Below are 9,885 nucleotides of genomic sequence, written 5' to 3' on the forward strand. Positions count from 1 at the left end.
TTAAGTGTTTCTGAAATCCTCTATGTGAAAAATGAATGGTGGAAAAATGATTGGAACCGTTTCCCTGTTTGACTGGGTTTTATGGGTATTGTGACTCATGCTCTGGTAATCTATGGAGTTGGAAAGAGAACAAACAGATCTGGGACCAGGTTAGGCAACTATAAAGTTACAACTACATTATACAGTTACTATTCAAAATTCATTTTTAACATTTTTTTTCCCAGGAGACTTCTGTGTCCAACACATTTCACTCTATCCAAAGATGTGGCCTATCTTATGATTCTGGCAAGCAGCCAAGGTTGAACAGCCGATACCCAATCAAAATTCAGATTTAGCCTATCCTGAGTAGAATAATGTTTGCCTAGCAACATTCTCTCATTGGCTAGAATTGAGTACGCGCTGGGAAAATGAAACTTAACAGAACGTAAACTGCAGCACAATGGTATTGTAAGGTGCAGCACTTTAGTTTTGCATGAGTTTTAGACCATTCCATTAGTTCAAGGTAAATCTCCACCCACCTGGGGCATCTGCTAAGCAAAACCAGCAGGACCACTGCTTCAGGTCTCTCAGTGACAACAATATACAGATCTGTGCAACACTAAAAGTGAGTATTCAACTACCTTACTAATTAAATGTTGTACAACAATCTACTCAACATTACTTGAATAACTGTAGTACAATATTAAGTAGACATTTTATTGATAACAGGTCTGTTAACATTTGTGTAAATAATCAGAATCATCATCATAATAAATAATCATATTTATGTGTAAATAAACATTACAGTATGTTTGTATTTATACACGTTTTAACATTGTAGAACAGTGAAAGGAGAAACATGGTTAGACTTTTACCTGAAACATTTACCTTGATTAGTGTAGAGATAGTGCAGTATACTGGACCTTGTTTAGTGCAGAGATAGTGTAGTATACTGTACCTTGTTTAGTGCAGAGATAGTGTAGTATACTGTACCTTGTTTAGTGTAGAGATAGTGTAGTATACTGTACCTTGATTAGTGCAGAGATAGTGCAGTATACTGTACCTTGATTAGTGTAGAGATAGTGTAGTATACTGTACCTTGTTTAGTGCAGAGATAGTGTAGTATACTGTACCTTGTTTAGTGTAGAGATAGTGCAGTATACTGTACCTTGTTTAGTGCAGAGATAGTGTAGTATACTGTACCTTGTTTAGTGCAGAGATAGTGTAGTATACTGTACCTTGTTTAGTGTAGAGATAGTGTAGTATACTGTACCTTGATTAGTGCAGAGATAGTGCAGTATACTGTACCTTGATTAGTGTAGAGATAGTGTAGTATACTGTACCTTGATTAGTGCAGAGATAGTGCAGTATACTGTACCTTGTTTAGTGCAGAGATAGTGTAGTATACTGTACCTTGTTTAGTGCAGAGATAGTGTAGTATACTGTACCTTGTTTAGTGCAGAGATAGTGTAGTATACTGTACCTTGATTAGTGCAGAGATAGTGCAGTATACTGTACCTTGATTAGTGCAGTATACTGTACCTTGATTAGTGCAGTATACTGTACCTTGATTAGTGCAGTATACTGTACCTTGTTTAGTGCAGAGATGGTGCAGTATACTGTATCATGTTCAAGGAGGCTGATCTTGGGTCAACAGCAGTCTTATAGCAGGTTGTTGCTGTGAGGGAAACACCTGCAGGTTTTTGTCAGTACTGACTAAGGTCACATTCCACTGCTTAGAGGTTGCATGCATCAACCATTGGTTGACTGATAGATTGCTTAAAAATATGATGTGGTTAGCGGATATGTAAAATACCTATCCAGGTGTTGTAAGATCCGGTGTCAGCAACATCTGAGCAGAGGAACACTATGCTTTGTGTTCTGACACCTCCTGATTTACACATTTAGCACTGTTTTCAGTTATACTGATTCCACTTAATTATTGTCTGAACTGTTCCTGTCTGTCTACACAGTAGATGTGATGTTTGATGGTAATGGGAACACGACCTCTAACTGGTTTATCTGGTCTTAACAGCAGCAGACAGGCAGCGGTAGAATAATAACCATGTTTAGAATGTCATTTGATACGCCCCATAGTACATTACATTATGTTCACCTGATGTAGGCTACGTTGTTAAGGAATGTAATTTGTCTTACAACAGTTATACCACATAACATTACTCTTTTTATAGTTTGTAGTTTCATAGTTTATCATTTGAAAGTCAAATAGCTGAGAAAACAATATAATTTAGTAAACATTGGACCTCTGCCAAACACTCCCAGATGAGTCACTGAAGAAATGTGGACTTTGTATTTTGTAATGAGGTCATCATCTGTTTCCATGTTTTTGATTGGCTGCAGTAGTAGAAATGGAACGAGGAAGAGGAAGTATTCTGAAGATTCTGTTCCTGTTGACACTCACTGGTCAAGGCCAAGGTACACACACACACACACAGTTTTCAGAAGCCTTTAATCAAGCCACTATCAACTCAAGCACTTCTTATCTGTTTCCAGTTTCAGGGCAGCTCTCTGACCTGAAGATAGTTCTGGTGGGGAAGACTGGATCAGGGAAGAGTGCAACAGGAAACACCATCCTGGGGAGGGAGGGGTTTAAAGAAGACTCCTCCCCTGAGTCTGTTACCTCACACTGTATGAAGCAGAGTGGAATGGTGGCTGGAAAGAAGATCAATGTGATTGACACACCAGGACTCTTTGACACAAAATTGACTGATACGGAAATGAAAAGTGAAATAGAAAAGGCCATCTACATGTCAGTCCCGGGACCCCACGTCTTCCTGCTGGTGATCAGACTTGGGGTAAGGTTCACAGAGGAGGAGCAGGACACTGTTAAGTGGATCCAGGAGAACTTTGGAGAAGAAGCCTCAATGTACACCATCTTGCTGTTCACACATGGAGATCAACTGAAGGGAAAATCAGTGGAGGAGTTTCTGGCTGAGAGCAAAGAGTTACGGAAACTCATCAATATCTGTGGGGGCAGATATCACTCCCTAATCAATGACAAGAGAAAACACAACACTCAGGTCCCAGAGCTGCTGAAGAAGATAGAGGAGATGGTGAAGAAGAATGGAGGACAACACTACACCAATGAGATGTACCAGGAGGCCCAGATGAAGATCGAAGAGGAGGAGGAGAGGAAGAAACAGGAAGAGGATAAGAGAGAGAAAGAGAGGCAACAGAAGGAGAGAGAAAGGATCAGAAGAGAAGAAATATTGTCTCGATGCAAGATATCAGCATTGGTCAGTTCGGCTGTATTGGGGTGGGGATACAAATTCTCATCTCCATTGTGGTTAGCAGCAGGATCTGTATCAGCCATTTTTGAAGGTTATCAATGCATGGATGCTTATTTCAATTGGGGTGGTTCTGACCCAAAAGAGCACGAGGAATAGGATTTCACCATCTCAGATTGTTCTGAAGTTAAGATTAGTTTTCAGGCAAATTTCTTTTTGGGGGGGGTGGAAATATAATTTGATCACTGAGAAATTAAGCTAATTGATTGCACCCAAATTGGCTATTCTAATTGATAAGATATTCAATAAATATACACTATATATACAAAAGTATGTGGACACCCCTTCAAATTAGTGGTTTCGGCTATTTCAGCCACACCCCGTTGCTGACAGATTTATAAAATCGAGCAGACAGCCATGCAATCTCTATAGACAAATATTGGCAGTAGAATGGCCTTACTGAAGAGCTCTGTGACTTTCAACATGGCACTGTCATAGGATGACACCTTTCCAACAAGTCAGTTCTTGAAATGTCGTCCCTGCTTGAGCTGCCCTGGTCAACTGTAAGTGCTGTTATTGTGAAGTAGAAACGTCTAGGAGCAACAACAGCTGAGCTGCGTCTCTGTCCTCGGTTACAACGCTCATTACCGAGTTCCAAACGGCCTCGGGAAGCAACGTCAGCACAGGAGCTGTTCGTCGGGAACTTCATGAAATAGGTTTCCATGGCCGAGCATCCGTACACAAGCCTAAGATCACAATACGCACAGTGTCGGCTGGAGTGGTGTAAAGCTCATCGCCAGTGGACTCTGGAGCAGTGGAAACACGTTCTCTGGAGTGTTGAATCAAGCTTCACCATCTGGTAGTCCGACAGATGAATATGAGTTTGGCGGATGCCAGGAGAACACTACCTGCCCAAATTCTGTTTGAATTTGGTTTGTTTCCATGCCTGTCATAACATTCTTTATCTGACCTGGACTTTACTTGCATAAAAATGTTGGATATGAAATCAAAGGAATTCGCACCTCGACATCAACCAGAGTTACAGTGACCTAAAATCACAAAACATACATCTTAAAAATATTCATATCATGTGTAATAGTAGAGTATAAACACCATTAATCATATCGACTTTATAAGTCTAAAAACACTATTCTTTACATCTGCCAAGAGAAACAGAGATTGGTCCTCCTCTCTGAAGTGGGTCATCAACAGAAGAATGGCAGAATGGTCTTTTGGCTTTTAAAAATGTTGACAATTCTCTTACTCTTGTTCGGGAGAGCTTGAGTCAGGCGTCTGTCAATCACGACACCAGGGAGGGTTTTGAAGTGGTCACAGAGCCATAACTTGGTGAAACGGAAAGGCCACTGTTCCTGGAGGTCACTGATGCTTGGAGGAGGACAAGAGTCCTATCCATTGTTACAGATAATATCCTTTCTTCATTTTCTTAAAAAAAATTACATACATTTTTTTAGGCTATGTGCTGCACTCCATACCAGCACAATGACCATGACATTTGTCTCGCTCCCTCATAGCATAAACCATTTATTTTGAGGGGGGAAAAATGAACTATTTACAGAACCTTTTAAACCTTGTGTGTGTGTGTGTGTGTGTTCCGAAAGGGTTCTTTGGCTGTCCCCATAGGAGAACCCTTTTTGTTTCCATGTAGAACCCTCCATGGAAAGGGTTCTACATGGAACCCAGAAGAGTTCTACCTGGAACCAAAAGGGTTATACGTAACGTTACCTGGAATCAGAAAGGGATCTTCAAAGGGTTCTCTTATGGGGACAGACAAATAACCATGTTACGTTCTAGATGGCACCCTTTTTCATAACAATTATGTAAATATGTTACATTCATCAATCAAGATCTCACCTCTTTGGTTGAAATTCCTGACACTATATCGGCGTCAAATGGTCTGTTATATCTTCCGGTTGAACATATTCAAGGTCTTTAATATTCTCCACTACAACATTTGCCCTCAGATGCTCTGACAAAGATCTCACCAAATGCTCCAACTCGGGCAATTGGTGTTGAATTGCATCTTGAAGACCCTCCATGCCTGGTTTAAGAAGAACACACTGGGTGATTCAGGGAAACAACAGAGAAACCTGAAAGATCAACAAGAAAGATCAATGCAACAGACTGACATTTCAACTTGGCTACTGTTAGCTAACACAATCCAAACAAGCTATCGTTAGCTAGCTAGTTAGTAGCTTAGTTAAGAAAACCTGCAGTACGTATATAGAAGAATATAGTATATGGAATTACTACATACTAATCAGCTGCACAAAAATATTTAGGCGACTTTTCCACAACAATAAAATAGCTAGAGTAGAACAGAAAGCTAATTTTCTTATGAGTCTTCCCTCACAGACCGTTTGGCGAGGAGCATCGCATTAGTGGAAATCAAGTCTATTCTCAGGGCAGGCCTGGTTGTAAATAGATTCGAGTCGCGTCGGGGACATTGTTAGTATTTTAGCTTTCCCTAACCTTTACCTAATTATCCTAACCTGCTGCGTTAATTTTCGTAACCTGCTACGAAAAGTATCTTCTGCTCGTCAAAACCGGCAGAGCTGCCCTGAGAACAGTCTTGGTTTCATCTATGAGATTCAGCTCTCTTTCTCTCTCACACAGACACACAAACCACAGACCGTTTGGCGCCGCCAACTACAGCAGTGTTCGGGTATTACTGTAAAGAAATACAGTACGTTAGAGTCATTTTTATAGGAGGCTTACATTTACAGTTAACAACAGTAGAATTTTACCCATGATGCAGGGTATCCTAGTGGTTAGAGCGTTGGACTAGTAACCAAAAGGTTACAAGATCAAATCCCCGAGCTGACAAGGTACAAATCTGTCGTTCTGCCCCTGAACAAGGCCGTTAACCCAGTTCCTAGGCTGTCATTGAAAATAATAATTTGTTCTTTAACTCACTTGCCTTGTTAGATAAAGTTTTTTTTTTAAATGAAATAAATGCAGTGCAATCTACAGCATTAATGCTGTAAAACACATTTAAGTTATTTTACTGTGCATTCTACAGTGTTTTACTGTTGAAATTACAGAACAGTCTTACAGTGTACAGCAAGTTCATGTTTTCTACAGTTTACTAAACCACTACTGATTTAGAACCATGAAGTTACCTCAAGTCAACACAAAGACAACAGGAACACCGCCTCCGCTATTCCAGCACCATTTTAACTTAAACATTTAAATATCATCAAATCAAGAAAACTACATCTGCATAGTATAATACACAGAAAACACACTTAAAGATACCAAAAACAATTTAGTCCAATCAAGGTTGCTAAATATCACGTGGCTTCCCTTGGTACTGATTTCTGTCTGTGTGCACAAGTAAAACAAACATGTTGACTCGCCCTACTTGTAGACTAGTTGAAGGCCAACGCCATCCTCCTCTCTTTCATGTTGGCTAAACGGTCTATGACTCTGTCATACAGTACACCTTTCATTTTTTGTTGTCATAGGCTACCTAGCTAAAATGCTTGCTAGCTTAAATTCCTCACATTGGCAACAATGAACCAGCTAAGTTAGCTAGCTAGTTAAAGTGAGCCTACTAGGCTACATCTAGGCTAAGATAGAACTTCAATATTCTCAGGCCAAGTGGCACAACATATTAATTTATGGTTAGATCAGAATGCTGTCATAATCATTGATCTGTGTTAGAGTTGCGTCAATTCGAATCTGGTATCAGGATAAATATGACAATGAGTCACCGCTTGTATACTATGTATTTTTTTATTAGCTAAGCAATAAGTGGTAAATGCAATTTTCGTATATACGGGCTCTCTGTCCCACCTCGCAGGGCAAACAGAGAACTAACTTGTTCTTGACAAATATATTATAAATATACTCTGACAGAAAAAGGTCCTGCTTCCGAGCCGGCCTGTCAGAGTAGAGACTGGGCGGGGTTTAGACTCACCCAGCCTATCGTTGATTGTTGGCACAGAGGCTGGTCCCAGCCCCCTAAGCGCTTCAGCGGTCAGTCGCTGTAGCTGTGTAGAATATGCAGTTATCAGGCACCTGGTTCCTGTTATCTAACAAAACACAGTTTGTTCTCGCAACACTACGTTCTGAATGTGCCCCCCAACTCATTGCACAGTTCCTGTCTTCATGTTATTCTGTATTTTTCCATCATGAGAAAGGCCCATTGCCCTGAAACTGTTAACAATGTTTCAAGTCAGCTATGTTGCATAACACATACATACATCCAAACAAGCCAACAGCAGATAATATTCAATCACATATATGGTAATGGGCTATAGTGCATAACACAGAATCCTCATACCTGTACAGAGAATTAAGTCAAAACTAAGTCTCCATCCATGGCTTAGGAAATGGCAAGTTAGCCAGCTAGCTACTGCAGGACATCAACACAAACAGACCAAATTAGCCAGCTAGCTACTGCAGGACATCAACACAAGCTAGCTACTGCAGGACATCAACACAAGCTAGCTACTGCAGGACATCAACACAAGCTAGCTACTGCAGGACATCAACACAAGCTAGCTACTGCAGGTCATCAACACAAGCTAGCTACTGCAGGTCATCAACACAAGCTAGCTACTGCAGGACATCAACACAAGCTAGCTACTGCAGGACATCAACACAAGCTAGCTACTGCAGGACATCAACACAAACAGACCAAGTTAGCCAGCTAGCTACTGCAGAACATCAACACAAGCTAGCTACTGCAGGATGTCAACACAAGCTAGCTACTGCAGGACATCAACACAAGCTAGCTACTGCAGGACATCAACACAAGCTAGCTACTGCAGGACATCAACACAAGCTAGCTACTGCAGGACGTCAACACAAGCTAGCTACTGCAGGACATCAACACAAGCTAGCTACTGCAGGACATCAACACAAGCTAGCTACTGCAGGACATCAACACAAGCTAGCTACTGTTAGTAATTGGATATGTAGACGGACGAGTCGGTCAAGGATCGATTCAGACAAGGTGGTAAATTGTATGACAAGCTACAGTTTATTCAGAGTGAAGATATCTAGAACAGCGTAATTACGGCTCTCCCGCTGGTTCGTACGGAAGCGCAGACGAAGAAGAGCCCGTTACAATCAGTACACCACTATTATATAGAAAAGAAAGTAGGTTGATTCTGGAAGATCGGATCTTTGGATTGGTTCAGCTGGGGTGTAGTCTGTAGTCTTCCGCCATTGGCTCAGTAGTCTGTCCGTCATCGTAGAATCCTCTTCGGGCATTCAACGTTCAGAGACAACGGAGATCATGTGTGTGTGCGCTGGTTTTGGCCATTAGTGTAATGCGGGAGCTATCCTGTAGGGGACCCCACAGGCTCAACTCTGAGTTGTAGCCCCCCCTTAACAATAGTTTGGTCACCTACATAAGAATTAGCATTTCTCTACAAAACCCTCTCTTCACGTCTCACCAGAGACGTGACACAACCTAACTGGATCCAGACACAAAGAGAAACTTCTCCCAAGGGGACTATGAAATAAGGCACGGTTTTAAACAGAAATAGATATATATGTATTACATCATGTTCTCCATTCAATCCCACTATGTACTAAGTTGGCTACCAGCCACCTAGGAACTTACAACCCTCATTTTACAGAGCGGAGAACAACAGCTCAAAATAAAAGTAAATGCTTGTCTACATAAGCCAACTTTTTTCCCGCAGGAAAAAGTTGTGATTCCCTCTCTTCACATCTCCAAAGAGATGTGACTTAAACTAGGCAAGTCAGGCGGAATGATCCACTTGCATAACACATACATACATCCCCATAAGGCAACAGCAGATATAATGTAAATCTAATAGGCACTCTCCTCCTCATCCTCAAATTCAAGTAGGTCTTTATCCAGCAGAGGAAACATCTGGGAAGGGGAGGAAGGGTCAATGGCTTTAGAGATAACCCTAGTGGCAAGGGAACGGATGCATGGAATGCAACAGCATCCACAGAGAACTAAAATGGCAGCGAACACCGAAATGGATACCAAAATGGAGGACACCAGGGTTTTATATTTACCAAACGCACTCATCCAGGAGTCCCACATCGAGCTATCCATCCCAGAATGAGATTTCATTTTACCATTAAGCGTCCTCAAACCTTCTAGGGCCATGGTCAAGCTACCATCGGAGGCTGCGTTATTAGGGATGAAAGTGCAACACTGTTCACCACACATAGTACAAGCTCCACCTTTCTCCGCCAGTAGCATATCTACTGCAATGCGATTCTGGAATGTCATAAGAGAAGTTGCAGCCAGGCTCTCATGCTCCATACCGTTATCACACACCTGGCTCCTGTTATCTAACAACAACAAAAAAACGCTTGTTCTCGCAACCCCACGCTCTGAATGTGCCCTCCCTTCTGTATTTTTCCAGCATGAGAAAGTCCCCTGGCCCTGACACTTTTAACAATGTTTCAAGTCAGCTATGTTGCATAACACTTGCATACATCAACACAAGCCAACAGCAGATAATATTCAATCATATATATGGTAATGGCTATAATGTAAAACACAGGAACCAATAATCCCTCTTTTTCACACCCCCCAGGGTGTGAACAAAAATTCAGCAATGAATCATATAACAGTCACAGAGTTTAAAATACCTTCATGTCAAAAGAGAACAGCTCATTCAAAAACAGAACATAAAAATAA

General features: G+C 41.2%; 1 protein-coding gene across 1 annotated transcript; it reads left to right on the plus strand.

Moving 5' to 3' along the window:
• The first annotated feature begins 308 nt into the window (after nt 1–308).
• On the plus strand, nt 309–5,125 carry LOC116373900 (GTPase IMAP family member 7-like). The gene is made up of 3 exons (XM_031822196.1): nt 309–604; nt 2,341–2,415; nt 2,494–5,125. The coding sequence occupies exons 2-3, from the start codon at nt 2,349–2,351 to the stop codon at nt 3,384–3,386; spliced, it is 960 nt and encodes a 319-aa protein (XP_031678056.1). The 5' UTR covers nt 309–604; nt 2,341–2,348; the 3' UTR covers nt 3,387–5,125.
• The last annotated feature ends 4,760 nt before the right edge of the window (nt 5,126–9,885 follow it).

This window comes from Oncorhynchus kisutch, unplaced genomic scaffold (genome assembly GCF_002021735.2).
Source record: "Oncorhynchus kisutch isolate 150728-3 unplaced genomic scaffold, Okis_V2 scaffold4087, whole genome shotgun sequence".
Lineage (NCBI taxonomy): Eukaryota > Metazoa > Chordata > Actinopteri > Salmoniformes > Salmonidae > Oncorhynchus > Oncorhynchus kisutch.

Excerpts from the sequence above, each read along its gene's own strand:
- LOC116373900 (XM_031822196.1), top strand. The coding sequence starts at position 2,349 with ATGGAACGAGGAAGAGGAAGTATTCTGAAGATTCTGTTCCTGTTGACA. Across the intron at positions 2,416-2,493 it reads ACTCACTGGTCAAGGCCAAG|TTTCAGGGCAGCTCTCTGAC; the intron begins GTACACACACAC and ends ATCTGTTTCCAG.